Source organism: Gossypium raimondii, chromosome 6 (genome assembly GCF_025698545.1).
Source record: "Gossypium raimondii isolate GPD5lz chromosome 6, ASM2569854v1, whole genome shotgun sequence".
NCBI lineage: Eukaryota > Viridiplantae > Streptophyta > Magnoliopsida > Malvales > Malvaceae > Gossypium > Gossypium raimondii.
The window spans coordinates 59181291-59198618 of record NC_068570.1 but is presented as its reverse complement, the minus strand read 5'-3'; the positions used below and the strand labels follow the sequence as shown (position 1 = coordinate 59198618).

The 17328-nt window shown below is 31.0% G+C and overlaps 3 protein-coding genes across 3 annotated transcripts; 2 read left to right on the top strand and 1 right to left on the bottom strand.

The window, feature by feature from the left end:
- Positions 1–1908: 1908 nt before the first annotated feature.
- LOC105773203 (uncharacterized) lies at positions 1909–4100 on the top strand. Its single transcript, XM_012594910.2, has 3 exons — positions 1909–2224; positions 2307–2372; positions 3532–4100. Exons 1-3 carry the CDS (start codon positions 2051–2053, stop codon positions 3964–3966), a joined length of 675 nt encoding a protein of 224 aa, XP_012450364.1. The 5' UTR covers positions 1909–2050; the 3' UTR covers positions 3967–4100.
- Positions 4101–8359: 4259 nt separating this feature from the next.
- On the top strand, positions 8360–13472 carry LOC105773198 (lecithin-cholesterol acyltransferase-like 4). The gene is made up of 11 exons (XM_012594905.2): positions 8360–8781; positions 9065–9156; positions 9769–9887; positions 9994–10129; positions 10247–10298; positions 10538–10638; positions 11503–11685; positions 11777–11934; positions 12026–12080; positions 12161–12214; positions 12874–13472. Exons 1-11 carry the CDS (start codon positions 8541–8543, stop codon positions 13297–13299), a joined length of 1617 nt encoding a protein of 538 aa, XP_012450359.1. The 5' UTR covers positions 8360–8540; the 3' UTR covers positions 13300–13472.
- Positions 13473–13835: 363 nt separating this feature from the next.
- LOC105773202 (lectin) lies at positions 13836–15934 on the bottom strand. The gene is made up of 3 exons (XM_012594909.2): positions 15616–15934; positions 15396–15517; positions 13836–14421 (listed from the first exon to the last, which is right to left on the bottom strand). Exons 1-3 carry the CDS (start codon positions 15904–15906, stop codon positions 14037–14039), a joined length of 798 nt encoding a protein of 265 aa, XP_012450363.1. The 5' UTR covers positions 15907–15934; the 3' UTR covers positions 13836–14036.
- Positions 15935–17328: the final 1394 nt, after the last annotated feature.

The following is a 17328-nucleotide window of genomic DNA, read 5'->3' as shown; positions in this document are numbered from 1 at the left end:
TTGGAATTTAAGACATGTTATCTTGTACAGATTTTCAACTTAGAATACTTATCTAAGTTGAAATAATAATTATTTCATGTCTCCATGCTATTAATAACATCTGGCAAATTCCTTCTTTCTCCTTTCATTACCATATATACAGCTATGTTAAAATATAATAATAATAAAATAAATAATTAAATATTACAAAATAATTCTTTATACCAATTATTAATAGGACAAAGTATGCAGCTATATTCGGGAAATTTTTTGTAAAATTACTTTTATTTAAAATTTCAATCCATGACATTGTTATTTAACTGAATGTATGCTCCTTTGTAAAAAAAAAAGAACAGAAACCTTTATATTATTATTTAAAGGACTCATCATTTATGTTTTAATTCAATTGTAAAATTATTATTTTTAAATCTTTTAATATTTTTATATAATTTTAAAAAAAATTTGAATCCAAAATATCAAAGTCTTTATCAACTCTATATTTCAACTAAATTATTATAAATTTTTTACATAATTTTTTTTCACCTTGATCGTGGTTATCCCATCATCTAATTAATATAAGGGTAAACTATAAAAATAGTCACTTTTGTGTACCTCAAATTACATTTTAGTCACTTATGTTTAAAATGTTACATTTTAGTCACTTATGTTATCGTTTTGTTACGAAACGGTCAGACTACTGTTAAAATCCGTTACCTCCCTAACGGAAGTCCTACGTGGCAGTCCAAATGGGTTTTAAATGCCAACTTGGATGTCTAGTTGTTGGGATGAAAAGAGGTTTTTAATTAAATAAAATTCAATTTGGACTGTTACGTAAGACATCCAAGTTGACAATTAAAACCCATTTGGACTGCCACGTAGGACCGCCGTCAGGGAGGTAACGGAGCTTAACGATAGAGTGATCACTTCGTAACAAAACGATAACGTAAGTGACTAAAACGTAACATTTCAAACATAAGTGACTAAAAATATAATTTGAGAAAAACAAAAGTGACTATTTTTTTAGTTTACCCTTAATATAATTGTGATTTAGAGAATTTTACTATGTTGTGTTTTAAGGGTAATTTATTACTAAATTATTAGTAGATTTACGTTTTGGTCATTTAATTTTAAAAAGTTACAAAATGATCATTGAACTATTTCAAAGTTTTCAATTAAGTCATTAGACTATTAAACTCGCTAAACCAATCGAGAGCTCTCATTTCTAATTTTTACAGTCAATTTTAATGAAACATTTTTGTATCTAAAGTATGTTCTATTCGTTAATAGATATTGATCCACCATATCAATCGTCGTTTAGAGTCATTGTACTTTTTCTTTTCTTAAAAAGCTTAACAATCAATTGACTTAAATAAAAACTTTGTAATAGTTCAGTAACTTAAATGAAAATTTTCGACTAATTCAAAGAATATTTTGTAACTTTCTGAAGTTAATGCTTTGTTTACCATTGAGTTTGAAAAGCACTTTTAAACCCAAACCTTAATTTCAAAAAGAAGAAGAAGAAGTAAACAAACAACTTTTTAACCCATAAAATTACCCTTTTGTCCTCCCACTAAATCTTTTACTTTACAATATCATATCTAAATTGACATTTTATCTTCTTAAAAATATTCTTGACAGTAATGATAAAAACTTGTCAAAAGCATTTTTAAAATCTCTTTTCCACATCAGTTTTAACCTTAATGATAAATTAACCTAAATGACCAAAACATAAATTTACTAATAGCTTAATACCTTCGTGTAATTTAACCTTTTTTTAACAATAAGAAAGTGTAGAAAGAGTCAAAACAGAAGACTAATAATATCATGTGTTTTCATTAGTTGCTTTTTCAAAATCTTATATATATATATATATATATTGCATTTCGTAGCAAGTAGGGTAAGGTAGACCAAGCAAACTCCCCATGACTCAATTGAATTCTTCTTCTTCTTTTTCTTTTTTTCTTTTTTTTTTCTTTTTTTTTCTATTCTAACCCCTCGACTACGCCATTTCAAGATATAAACAAGAAAGAGAGTTTAAAAAAAAAAATCTCCCAACAACAAAAAAAAAAGTATGTCTTGCTTTGTACCTTTCAATAACAGAAATATAGATATATCCATTTTTGCATTTAAGCCAACAGTTGTTCTTGTTGATGAACTCATTGAATCATTGAAACGGTTCAGCGTTCGTACTGAAAATCTGGGTTGTATTCAAAGTTCTATTTTCAAGAGCATCCATGGCAATCTGGTAAGCTTTTTTATGTTTATTCTTTGATGCCCTTTTTGTTGTTTGTTTTGCTTGATTTTCATTTTTTTATTGGTATTTTCAGATCATATGGTATGGAGGATGGATGAAGAAATCTACTGAAAACAAAGAAGTTTTGATTGAAACACTTGTAAGATGGATTCCTCCTGCAACTGTTGTATTTTTGTTCTTCTTTTTGCAGTATTGATTGCATGGGGCAGAACGTTTCATTAAGTTTTGGCTGCTTTAGGGGTTTAATAAGAATTTCCGAAAATTGTGAGGGGTTTAGTTAAAATTTTATAAATTTCAAGAGGAAAAACGAGAAATTTCGAAAATTTTAGGGCGAAATGAAAATTATTCAAAATTTTGGGATGCCAAGGCCCCTTGACTCCAATGACATTCCACCCCTGTCCCCATGGTCCAGGTTGATTTTGAGTTGGTCATTTCGGTTTGGTGTAATTTAGAGTTATGTCTTTGGGATTTGAGTCACATTTTTGTTCAAAGACTTGGCTTTTGAAGTAGGATTATTTTAGGTTTGGATCATTTTGGATTGGGGTATTTCGGGTCACTTATTTGTATAATTTCAAGTTTGGATAAACTTCAAGTAAATCACATAAATTTAAATTTAGTTTTGACGGGTTTAGGGTTATTGACTTTTATGTTCAAATTGGATTGGGTTGATTTCAGTTTCAGGTTGATTAAGTTCTATTTTCGAGTTTGAGTCAAAATAGATAACAGAAGACTTGCTCGAAAATTGAGAGGGTTTGGGTAAAAATATAAGTCCGAAAAATGGGGTTAGGTAAAAAAATAAGGCATGTTTAGAAAATGGGTCAAGCCTTGAGAAAGGCTTTTTTTACTTGGGCCCGGCCCAAATTTGCAAAAAGAAAAAAAAAATTATTGTCTTCTCACTGTTTTGCTGCTATTTCACTATTATCTCTTATTTTATTGTTAATTTTGTTACTATTTTAGAGGCATTTGCTTGTTAAGTTGCACCTATGATTTGAAAAGAAATATTTATTTTAATGTTTTTAGTGTTTTTAATATATATTTTTTTAAAAAAATTACATAAAAAACTTAATACAGGTCGTTCGGGCCGAGCTCGAGTTTTAGTATTTTTATCCAAGCTATGATTGAGTAAAATTTTAAACCCATTTTTCAAGCTCAGATCTATTAAATGAGCCTAAAATTTTTGTCAAGACTCGGCCCAACCCGATCTATGAATAGGCCTAATAAATAGATAGATAAGATAATAAGTCAAATTCAAATGCTTCTATTGAGCACTCACTCAAAATCTCTATTTCTTTTTTCAGCTATCAATGTTAACAAGTACGTCAAGCATGGCTATTTTAACACAACATAGCTTCTTCGATTCATATGCCGGCGAATCAAAAGAGGGCTCAAATGCAGCCAAGTTCTCCACTGGAGACATAATCTCCTTGAACCTCATTTCGTCGCCGTGTTTCAGTGAACTACAAGATGTAACCTACGCGAACTTAGCCTTATTCAGGTCACGCTTCTCGAAGATGGATGGTGCGACATCGGGCGTTTGCTTGAAATGCCAAACCATGCCGATGGTAGCTTGCCTTTACGTATGGAAATCACTCCTCCATTGCTATTCGTGGATCCTTACCTCCGATTTCCGGAAAACGGAGCTGCCGTATCTCGATCGGTTTTCGCCGAGTGTGAAGTACGACATCTTCTGGGTTGTTTATGTACAAGAAAGTGGAGGAGAAATCAAGAATTAAAGAACATATGATGTGGGATTAAAAGAAAATGTTTTCTTCTACCATTTTGTATAGATTTTAGATTGGGTTCGAACTAGGTTTATGTGTGAACATTAATACACTTTATGTTTATCTAAGTCTAGTTTAGTCCGAAATACGAGACTGAAATTTTGTCCTGTTCATACTTGTGAATGGTTAACTCAAATATGTTTTAAATCCAGCTATAGTGTTGTTTATATATTTTTAAAAATATACTATTTTAATAATTTTAATAAATTTTCATTTATTAAAATTTTAAGGGTAATTTACTTAGTTGGTCACTCAACTTTTTAGGTGTTTTCATTTTAGTCATCTAGATAAAAATACTTGTAATTTGGTCACTGTCGTTAGAGAATTTTTTTCATTTTAGTCACCTAAACGTTAAATCTCTAATTACGATTGACTATGCACACCATATCATCATGTTTGACCATTTTGTTTTTACCCTCATCACTGTTCATCATATTCTTCCCCTCCATGCCACCCCTTACTTCCACCATTCTTCTTCTTCCTTTGCTCCTTGCTTCCATCAATTCTCCTCCATGGAAATCTGGTTGAAATGCACTGCTACTACAGAATTGATGGAGGAGAATTGATGGAAGCAGAATGATGCAATGGTTGGAAGCAGGGAGCAAAGGTAGAAGAAGAACAGTGGAAGTAGGGGGTGGCATGGAGAGGAAAAAAGATGATGAATAGTAGTGAGGGTAAAAAAGATGGTAAAAAATGATAAATGTGGTATGCACAATTAGCCGCCATTAGAGATTTAACATTCGGGTGGCTAAAATGAAAATTTTCTCTAACGGCGATGACCAAATTGCAAGTATTTTTTATTTAGATGACCAAAATAAAAGTGCCCAAAAAATTAGGTGACCAACTAGGTAGTTCACCCAAAATTTTGAATATGACTTTATATTTTTTTAATGTTTACATTATAACATTATCTATTATCATAGATTTGTTTTTTTATATTATAAATTACGTAATGTATAAAATACTACAAACTTAAAAAATAGGCAGCGTTCCGTTCGACCCTTAAATATTTAAACTCGAATCTTATTCATATTTTAAACGAGTCCTTTTTTGTTAAAATTCATTTTTCGAGTCTAATTTTTTTTCTAAACTTTCTTAAAATTTAGACAAATTTTCAAGCTTAGATAAATAGCTCGACTTTTGAATAAATCTTAGATATATCAATTGCAATATGGGCAAATTTAGAAGGGTTGGGATTGAATTATAAATTTTTGAGAGGTCAAAATATAAATTTATCATGTACTTATTTATAAATTTATTATGTTTGAAAAGGACTAAACATGATTTTTTTTTCATTTTGAGAGGTTAAAATGCAATTTTACCATATATAAATCTACAATTTTAAGGGGTTAAAATGATTTCTTTTTCATTTTTGAAGGGCAAAGGATCTTGCCTACCCCTTTGCATTTGCCCTTGCAGATCTTAAATGATCCGAACTTGAAAAACTTAATTGGCAAATTTGAATGACATAAATCTAAAATGACCCAAACTCGAAATAACCGTCAACTCAAAATTAACTTGAATTCGAAATTATTCTAAAATTTTAAGTTTTAAGATGATTTGATCCAGCACAACAAAACAATTCATCAAATTTAGTGAATTACAAGAGGAGGGTAAAGCCCTAACAACAATGCGATTAGCACGACCCAAACCAAGCCACACTTGAGACGATGAAAACCCTAACCATCTGACCAACACGCGAGATTCATTATTAATTTCTTTTTGCTAAAAAAAGAGTGGGGTCTAAACTATTACTTTTAAGAAACAAAATTATTATGGGAAGAAAATCATATTCCTAATTTCTTTCTTTCCCATTAAAATTAAATTTATTGAAAATTTTTAATTTTATATTGTCAAAATATGTTAGTCCTTGTACTTTAACAAAATTTGAGATTTAGTCCTTATACTTTAAAAGTTAAAAAATAAATTGTCTTACTTATTCCATTTAAAATCTTAGTTCGATAATCGACATTGTTAGTGTTTGCTATCAAAATTTATTAACTAAACGTGCTTATTTTCTATCAATCATATATCATGTCATATAAAAATAGTCTAATCAACGTGTCAAGCTAAAAAATTTGATGAAAAATACTAGTGATGTTAAATATAGAACTAGAATTTTGGAATAAAAGAAACCAGAGGACTTAATTTTCAAAATTTTGTACAAAGAGGACTAAATTCTAAATTTGACCAAAGTATAAGGATTGGTGGCATATTTTAACCTTATATATTATTTAATTATTTGGTTGATAACTTCATTTTGGGTTTTGTTACTTTTGTCTTCTTTTTTGACGAGGACGTGTTTGAAAAGTATGACCAATCAATTAAATTTAATTGTATTTGTACGTAGCTGCTACATGTGTTACAAATAATTAAAATAGAACAAATGATGAATTAAATTTAGTCTCTGAATTTTGTATTTTTTTCAATTTGGTCCTCAGACTTTTTTGGTCCATATTAGCATCTGAACTTGGAAAATTTCTCCAATTTGATCCCTGAATTTAGATTCCATTAAGATATTATAAAGTGACACTATGATATTGTGTCATGTCGTCACCTGAAATTTTTAAAAAAATCATATAAAATCTAAAAAAAATAAAAATTTTCGAATGATGAAGTGGTACAATCTCGGAGTGTCACATCATCATGACTTAATGCAATCCAAGTCTAGTGACCAAATCGGGACATGTTTGCCAAGTTCCAGAACTAATATGGATAAAGATGGAAAAAAATTGTCAATTTTTTGGACTGAAATGTTTATTACCATATATATATATATATATATATATATATATATATATACATTTTCGGTGCATATTTTATTATGATTTAAGTCACATCACGTGTAAGTCTTATATATATATATATATATATATCTAAATTTATGATTTAAGTTAAAATATGATTTTGATTATCGGTTCGATCATGTTTTATATGGTTAATTCTAATAAGAGTTATATGAAGGTTAAACTTGTAAATTTAAAAAAGAATATGGGATTAATTCCACTTTGGGTCCTCAAATTACGTTTTAGATTCTTTAATTGGCTCCTAAATTTTAAAATATTCTATTTGAGTCATCAAAGTATTAGTATCATAAAATCAAATCTTACCATTAGTCTAGATGTTAAATGACAACTTAAATCTGACGTGGAACATATTTCAAACACATAGATCCAATTGTAAATTGGTGCGTATCTATTATATGGATAGTAGGGGAGCCCTTTTTTACGAGACAAAATTGAATTATAAATTTTTGGAGGTCAAAATGAAAATTTACCATTATATTAACTTATAACTTTACATTTTAGAGGGACTAAACTACAAAGTTTGTTGGGAGGGGGGATCCTTACTTGCCCCTCGACACCACCCCTAATGGATAGTTTGAATTTGACATATTAAAGAAAATAACTCTCCTAAATTTTTTCGGCATTTGCTTTTTCTTTAATGTATCAAATTAAAATTGTTCTTGATGTAAGTATATACGTTTTATAATTGGATTCACGTGTTTTAAATATAATTCATGTCATATTTAAACGGAACTTAATGCCTAAATTTGTGAAAAGTCTTGATTGATACAATAATGATATTTTAAAACTCAATTAGAACACTTTGATAATTAGGGGCCAATTTAAATTTTCAACAATAGTTGGGGACTTTTGATAGAATTAGCCCTGAATATTTAGATAAGCTTAAAAGAAAAGATAATTGTTCAAAATAAAACAAAAGAAAAGAATTCGTATATTTTGACTATTACTTTATTTTTTTATCAAATATATATGGGTTAATATAACTTTTAGCTCCTGAATTTGATAAGTAGTTTCATTTTGGCACTTAAACTTTGCAATTAGGTCCATTTTGGTCATTGAATTTGGATTTCATCAAACTTTTACATTTTCTATGTTCATAGAATCAAAATGGACCTGGTTGCCAAGCAAGGGTGTATCCAGGGGGACTGGCAAGTCCCCAACCCCCAATAAAATGAAATTTTTTTATTTGAGCCCTTTAAATTTAAATTAATAAAGGTAAAATTATACTTTGACCCCTAAAAATGATAAAATTTGATTTAATCCTTTAAAAGTTATAAAAATATAGGATATTCAAATAGTAAAATTGCACTTTTATTATCGTGAAGATTACAATTTAATTTCAGCCCTCCCTAACAATTTTTTGGCTTCGCCCCTGTTGTCAAGTTCAGGTACCGAAGTGATAAAAAAAAAGTATATGTACCAAAGTGGACCTAATTGTCAAGTTGAGGGACTAAAAGTTGTATTAAACCAATATAAATGCGTTGCATTATCTTCCTTATTTAGGCTCTGTAGGTAAACTCGGTTGCTTGTTGTCTCCTCTGTCTTTCCTCCTTTTTAACTCTACGTGATAAACTCTTTCCCCTCCGAAATCTCAAATAAAAAAAAAAAATCCCAATTTCCCCATAGAAATTTCACATTTCTTAAATATTTAATCAGATATTCTTTCCTTTTTTTTCATTTAAAAAAAATTGGGAAATTGTAATTAGTTTTTGATTTGGGATGGCGATGTTGTTGGAAGATATTGTACAATCGGTGGAGATGTGGTTGAAGCTGATAAAGAAACCCCAACCTTACGGTGACCCGAATTTGGACCCGGTTTTATTAGTTCCGGGTATCGCCGGCTCGATTTTGAATGCCGTGGATGATCAGAACGGTAAAGAAGAACGGGTATGGGTCCGGATTCTCGGTGCCGATTATAAGTTCCGGACCAAGCTCTGGTCTCGTTTTGATCCTTCTACTGGTAATTTAGTGTAACTTTTGAAACTTGAAAGTGTATATATATTATTATACATTTATATAGTTGAGTATTTTGGGGAATTTTAAGAAACTTGGGAATCTTAATTTGATAATCATTGGAATAAACTATTGCGTGTTGGGATTTTTTAGCTAATATTTAGTTGAATTTTGTTTGAAGAACTTTCCATTGAATTAAGTGTAATTTTCATTTTTAATGAGAGTAATTTTGTTTTGAAATTATGTGGAGTGATTATGTAACTGTTGATTTTTATTGGTTGTGAAAACAGGTAAAACTGAATCTTTAGATCCAAATGCAACTATTAGAGTCCCTGAAGAAAGATATGGCCTGGGCGCCATTGATGTATTGGACCCTGATATGGTATGTTTCTGTGTGTATAATTCTTTACGGTGGATTTATCCAGCAGGTCCCTCTATTATAAGGTTCGAATCAAATTAGTTTAGTCATATACTATTAAAAAGAATCAAGTAAAGGCCAAATTTTAACAAAGTTAACATTTCCTGATAAATAGAGTTATATTTTTAAAGTGTTTTATGATTCTGCAGATGAGATATTTTGTTTTGAAGTTAAATTGTAAATGAAAATAATAATTTTTATGTCATTTTTAGTTAGTAAATGTTAACTTTGTTCCGATTTTTTTTATTTGATTCTTTTTAATAGTACAAGGATTAAAATAATTGATCCATTTAATAGTAGAGGAATTAATTTGATTTAGTGCCGCAAGTACTTTCACCTATTCTTTACTATCTTGTAATGCATGATCAAAGAAGTTTTTCTTAACCTTAAGAAATCGATTTTTCCGGCTCTTAACTAATGTTAAGACTTCATAATGTATTTTCTCAGTGAAAATGAGACTTGTTGATTCCGAGATGCTAAGATAACCCATATCTAACCCTTTAATCCTATGGAATTTCAACCTGATGATATGAACCATTGATGGGTTTTGATGAACTCTTTTTCTTTTGGTGCAAGATCGTCGGACGTGACTGTGTTTGTTATTTTCACGATATGATTGTTGAAATGCTCAAATGGGGTTTCCAAGAAGGGAAAACGCTCTTTGGGTTTGGTTATGATTTTCGCCAAAGTAACAGGTAAAGATCATAATCATAGTGTTACCAAATAATTAGTTAATCGTTTCTCTTTCTAAAGTAGTACGGTAGCTTCTCTTTGTATTCTTAGATTTGTTTTCTCTTTCAGGTTGCAAGAAACAATGGATCGGCTGGCAGCAAAATTAGAGTCGGTATACGAAGCTTCAGGAGGGAAGAAGATAAATGTCATAAGTCACTCGATGGGCGGCCTTTTGGTAAAATGTTTCATGGGCCTTCACAGCGATGTAAGGAATTCCTTTCTATTTTTTCATTTTCCTTGCTCTGCTTCTCCACTTCTCTTGTATCAATATACGGTTTAGTATCGTATCTCTTTGTGATATACTGTTGCCTTTCTTCTTCAGGTTTTTCAGAAATACGTGAAGAATTGGATTGCAATTGCTGCACCATTCCGGGGTAAGTGGTCATTTGTAACTTGAGTAGAGTACAAGACAATTAATAGTTTCAATTCAAATCATCAATTGCCTCAATGGAAATTGTACTATACCGAATTCCAAAACACTATCCATGCTGTCGCTCAATTTCCACTAAAGAATCCAACAGTTTACGAAAAAAGAACGAGAGGATCTAGTAGTTAGTTCGGTTTACTTTTGATTCAAGTGCTTATCAAGATGTAATTTAAATATTTTCAACAGGTGCACCTGGATATATTGCTTCTACCTTTTTAAACGGAATGTCATTTGTTGATGGGTGGGAACAGAACTTTTTCATTTCGAAATGGAGCATGCATCAATTGGTATGTAATTATGTTGGGAAAACTACATTGGTAGTTACCCAACTATTAGTTTCTTTTTTGGTCACCCAACTATGAAAAGTTACAAAATGGTTACCCAACAACTATTCGACTTTTTCCTTTTTGGTCACCAACCATTAAATATCTAGCAGAAAATTGGCAGCTTTAAAATTGGCAAAATAGCAACTTAACCCTCAACATTTATATATTAAGTCAAATTGGTTTTGATTCTAAAAAACTTAACCTTCAACGTTTACACATTGTGTAATTTGGTCTTCTTTTTGTTGTTTTGCTTTTCTTTGTGACCCTTTACCTAAAAAGCAAAACTGCAAAAAAAGATAAAATTACACAATGTGTAAATGTTGAAGGTTAAATTTTTTAGAATCAAGATTAAATTGATACAACGTATAAATGCTGAGGGTTAAAGTTGCTATTATGTCAATTTTAAAATTTGTCACGTCATTTTTCCGTTAGCTATTTAATGGTTGGTGATCAAAAAGACAAAATCGAATTGTTGGGTGACCAAAAAAGAAACTTACCAATAGTGACTGCCAGTGTAGTTTACCCAATTATGTTCTAATTACACTTCTGTTGTTTTCGGTGTAGATGCCCTTGAGGGCATGAACTTGCTTTCGATATGTCCACCACTTATGAATGTTATATAGAAGCTTATTTCTGATTATATACGGTAGGGTTTGTTAAATCTTCAATGAAGTTTAATCTGTAGTTCGATGTCATAACTCATCCTACTCCATGTTGCCTTAATTAGACGGAAGATTTGTTTGCATTTTGGTGCACACAGCCCGTATTTGCATTTTTCCTTCATTTTTTTGAGCAAATTATTTATTCTTGCTCTGCATCATTCAGCTTATTGAGTGCCCATCGATATACGAGTTAATGGCTTGTCCACATTTCCATTGGCAACATATTCCACTTCTTGAGATATGGAGGGAGAAAGAAGGTTGTGATGGATATCCTCGAACTATTCTAGAATCTTATCGTCCGGGAAATTGCATTGATATTTTCAAGGAAGCTCTTTCTGGCAACACGGTAAGCTATGAACTTTGATTGTGCGGAACCGGAAAAATAATTCTCTTCAATTAAGGGTTATAAGCAATTTGCTTGCGTTTTGTAATTTCAGGTCGATTATAACGGAGAGATGATTCCATTACCTTTTAATTTGGAAATCTTGAAATGGGTTAAAGAGACTCAAAAGGTGTTGTCTCACGCTAAGGTTCCTTCCGGAGTTAAATTCTACAATATATACGGGATCAATCTTGAGACACCACACAGCGTTTGGTGATCCCTCTTATTCGAATGTTCTTTTGAAATTGCTTGATGTTTATTTCTGTTTTCTGTTACAAACTTTATTGATTTAACAATTTTGCAGCTACGGAAGTGAGGAGGCACCGGTCACGAATATACAGGACTTACGGTTTTTTCAGGTGATTTTTGTTGTGCTGTAGTTCTAGAGACTACTTTTGTATTTACAGATTTGATTACTGAATTTCTTTCTCTTTATCAGCCCAAATATATATGCGTTGATGGTGATGGAACAGTTCCGGCTGAATCAGCTAAGGTTAGCCGACTCCCCTTCGTAAATCTTTCTATTATTTTTTTATTTACCGTAGTAATCGAAATACAAATGATGCCTATAACACCGGCTAAAGTTCTATGGAAGTTTTTGTATTAGGAGTTAGATTGTATTTTGCCCTCTTTAGTTAAAAAAAACAAAGAACAAAAGGGTAAATCATTCCTTGAATGTTAGAACAAAAAGCAAATTGGTCATCTTTATTAAAATTTTATCCATTTCTACTGATAAAAACTGGTGTGACTGATGAAATAACCGAACAGTTACACATGTTGTGCCTCATGTACCTTATTTAGTTTTTAACAATAAAAATGGTGTAATTTTAACAGAAAGACCAGTCTACTCTTTGATCTAATGTACGGGGATTAATTTGCCCATTATTTTAGTGTAAGGGGCAAAATGCAATCCGACTCTTAGTACAAGGGTATCCATAGTACTTTTACTCTATAACACTCCATTAACTTCTAAGAACTCATGGAGAACGGTTGATTTATGTGAAGTTATATTCAGAATTAGATGATGAAGCCATTATTAGTTCTTGTGATTATTGCATGTCGGACTATTCGTTTTGAATAGTAATCTCGTTCTGTATTGCATGAATGGAACAGCAGCATCTCTGACTCGATTTCTTTCTTGTTACTTTTCAGGCAGATGGACTCCATGCAGAAGCAAGGGTTGCAGTCCCCGGTGAGCACCGGGGAATTCTTTGTGAACCTCACGTCTTCCGAATCCTCAAGCACTGGTTGAGGGCTGGTGAACCGGACCCTTTCTACAACCCAATAAACGATTTTGTTATTTTACCGACAGCATTCGAGATGGAAAGTCACCATGAGAAAGGCTTACAAGTTACTTCACTCAAAGAGGAATGGGAGATTGTCACCAAAGATCAAGACGATCTCGATGACACAGTTAGTAGTAGAAAACCACTCGTCAGTTCGATTTCTGTTTCACAAGGGGGAAGTAATAAACACTCCTTGAGGTCCGAAGCTCATGCAACCGTCATTGTTCATCCACAAAACGAGGGTAAGCAACATGTCGAGCTAAATGCCATAAGTGTGTCCGTTGATGCATAGAGATCAGACTCCATGAAAGCGAATTTCTCTGTAACTCTTGTATATATATTTAAGTGTTCATGACCTTGAACAATGAACATGGTGTGTCCTTCAATGGTGTAAAATTGTTTAAATGCGTTTGTAATTGTAAGTATCCATGTTATATAATTATAATGATAATAATTTGCTTAATACATGGTAAAATTGCAGTTTGGCCACAAATGATAAAAGTTTGATTTTAGGCTTGTTAAAAACTATAAATATGTAGGGTGAACTATAGAATTAGTCATCCAACTATTAGTGTGTTTTTGTTTTGGTCACTAAACTATACAAATTTTTAATTTCGTCACTAACGATCGTTTCTGTTTTGGTCACTTTTGGTTAGTCTTTTTCTAATTTATACAATTACACATTTTGTCTTCAATGGTTGCACATTCTATCAATTTGATTTTAATTCTAAATAGTTAATAATTTAACCCTTCACATTTATAAATTCTTTCAATTTGATCTTTAAACACATATAATTGAATATAAATATAATTAAACAGCACCGAGTGTATCATCAGATCATATGATTGTTGTATAATAATAATAATAATAATAATAATAATAATAAGCTTCTCACCACTAGATCAAACAACATCGCACATATCATCAGATCATATAACTATCTCGTATACAGAGTAAACTCCAAACTAACACAAACTACAAAGTTTATATTTGATACACCGTCAATGTAAAATCCGACCCGATAAACATCAATTTTTTGCCCTAATAGCAACTCCTTTAACAACAAGTCCTCTCTTCCATTCACCAACATCATATTCATGAATGTAAATCTCTAAATCTCCACTATTTTTTGTTTTTTGCTCATCAAATGAAGCTTTGAATTCTCCAACAGGGATTTCAATCCATGTCTCTCTTGGCTTGTTCATCAATGTCTCTTTGCGTTCTATTTTTTGTCCATTGGGAAGTGTTAGTTTCAAATTTATTGCGGTTTCCCATCCAAAAGATGCTTCTCTTAACATGACAATGAAAACAACTTCGTATAATGTTGAAGGTGATAGCTTTGATACTGGGAATTTTCCGACCAGTTCTAACCAGCAAACTGCTACAAGCTCAGCAACTTCAATGGAGACATCACTGCATAAAATGAAAAAGCAATTGGTTAATCAAGGGGAAGTCAGAAATTTTCTTTTTATTGGGGGTGGAATTAAGTTGTATAATTATTTGAGAGTTAAAATGCAATTTTACCATTTTAATAGCTTATATCTTTATAATTTTTTAAAGGACTAAATAAAAAAATATTTTTTAGGGGCAAAGTGCAATTTTACTAACTTAAAATTTTATAAGTTCCAAAGAGTCAAAGGTTGCGTTTCCCATTTTATGAGGGGTCAGGGCCTTGCCAGCCTCCCGCCGACACCCCTACAATTAATGTTATGCTCGGGTTTGGGGTACAGGGACAAAGTTAGAAAATTGCTTTAGAGGGTAAAAAATGAATGATAAATTTTTGAGGGTTAAAGTACATTGTATTAATTTGTAATTTCATAAATTCTAACAGGACTATATGTTCAATTTACCATTTTGGCAGTTAATTGCACAAGAGACGTCCCCGAGCTATGGGTTTAATTCTAAATTGCTCTGTGAACTTCAAAATGTTATAATCGAGTTCTTAGATTAAAGTAGTGTTCCAATCAAGTCCTTTCTATCACTCTGTCAATTTTGACGTTAAAATGTGATATTGGATTTTACATGTTCAGAAATATTTATTAATCTATACATGTTTTGAAAAATGAACCACGTTTGATCTAAGTTGAACACTAAATGGTTAAATCGATGAAAAAATTTGATATTTTAAAATTTTGCCCAAAATTTAAAAATTTAGCAAAAGTTGAAAATTAAATCTTTTAGAAAACATTTGCTCACACTGAGTTCGTAATAATTTGCTTATAAAATTTGTAATAAGACTTTTAAGTTTTAAAATTTAAAATTAATCTCTCCAAATTTTTGAAAATTCTAATTAAGCCTTACAAAAGTTACGTATTAAGAAAGTCTCGGAGGATCAATTCTCGTACCCATATCAATATATATATATCACGAATATCGAATATGAATACCTGGTTGATGTTTCTTTTTGGTAAAACCAACGCCAATGACGGTCGTTTTCAGCCCAAGTAATTGATAAATCTCTTGCAAATAACATGAAACAATTCTTGTTGTTCTTATCAACCCAATACTTCTGCAACAACAACAACAACAATTTATGCATCGAAATAACAAAATCTGAAAAAAAAATACGTATATCAAGATCCGAACCTTGAGAATGTTTTTACTTACCTTTCTCTTTTGGTTCAAGAAAACACCATAATGGAGCTGAGAAATCAACTTATCCATAGTGGACGTATCGATACGCGAATCGACATCTCTCAATATTGTTTCGTAATTATATGGAACTTGAGTTTTCTCAAGTGTTTTCGATGATCTTGAATCAACGAAGTCCGTTTTTTTCTCCGTCGGTCGAACCGAGATGTTGCTTTCCGGGTTTTTCAACTCGACCCTATTGTTTTCTAGGTTCGGTTTCGAGTCTTGTGGATGTGTCGAGTCCTCATGTGATTGTGAAGCACCCATGTTTTTACTCTTAGTGTCATCTCATCTCCATGGGAGTATTGTATTTATAGCATGAAAAAGAAATTATTTGGATTCGAGTGTGAATAAAATACGAATATATTTAATTTTTTAAATATTATTTTCGGGTTTACATTGGGAAATGTATTGGAATCGGATACCCAAAAATAAAAAATAAAAAGTTAAAGTTGGGGACTGAAAATAAAATGGCTTTTCAATTCTTTGATTTGAAGACAATATTCCCTTATGCAATTTTAGAGGATATTATCATTACAAGCTATATCTTATAGTTGCTTTATGATAAAGCAAAAAGAAAAGTATCGGATTCTTCTTTTCGATATTCTTTATATTCATTTTACGGTTCATTGATTTTAATTATAATCGCGTATTTTTAAATTTTGGTTAGTTCAATTAATGGTTAAATTGACTCGAGTTTTTAAGATTTGATCCAATCAGTTTGAACCTGAACGTGATTTACTTGATTTGATCATGAAAAATGAATAATCCGAACTCACCAGATTCAAATTCGAAATCGATCTAACCCGAAAATGATCCAAACCCGAAATAACTCAGTGCCAAATTAAGTATAACTAAGTGTGATAAAAAAAAGATAAAAGGGGTAAGCAAATCTACTGGTAAAGTGTCTCAATATTATTGATAGACCATAAATGTACATATAAAATCTTTGAAATTTAATACAAAATCTTTGAATTTAACGTTGTGAATTAATTATTATTATATTTGTGTTTTAATTATGAATTAGTTGTTTTTATTGCATATTGGTATTTATACTATTATTTAAGTGTGTGATTGAGTTGGTGTCACGAGTTAATTCGACATCAATTTAGTCAATGATATTACTAAAATAACCTTACATATTATAAATAAGGTATATTATTATAGGGGTAATTTTGTCTTTTTAATTGAAAAAATAAAAAAAAATTACAAATGTTGAGATTTGAACCCATGTCACCAATATTCTTAATATGATATATTTACCGAGAAATTATTTTATGGACTTTTTCCACCACATCATCCATGGCCCCTTTTCAATTATTTAATGACATTTCAACAATTTTTTCCGTGCTATTGACACATCATTTTGGTAATTTTTGTATCCAGAACCTAGAACCTTGACCCAGAACCCTAAACCTCAAATTTGAACCACATTCAGGGTTTTGGGTTTGGAGTTCAAGATTCAGGGTAAAAGAATTACCAAAATTATGTGTAAATGAGATGCAAAAAAATTGCTAAAATGTCATTAAATAATTGGAAAGATACCATGGATAATGCGGTGGGAATTGTCTATAAAACAATTTCTCTATATTTACCTATTTAAATTTCATTCTACTTACTTTTAAACTAACTTTTTAATTTTAATTTTGTACATATTATGTATGTGTTATTATTAATTTCAAACGTTAT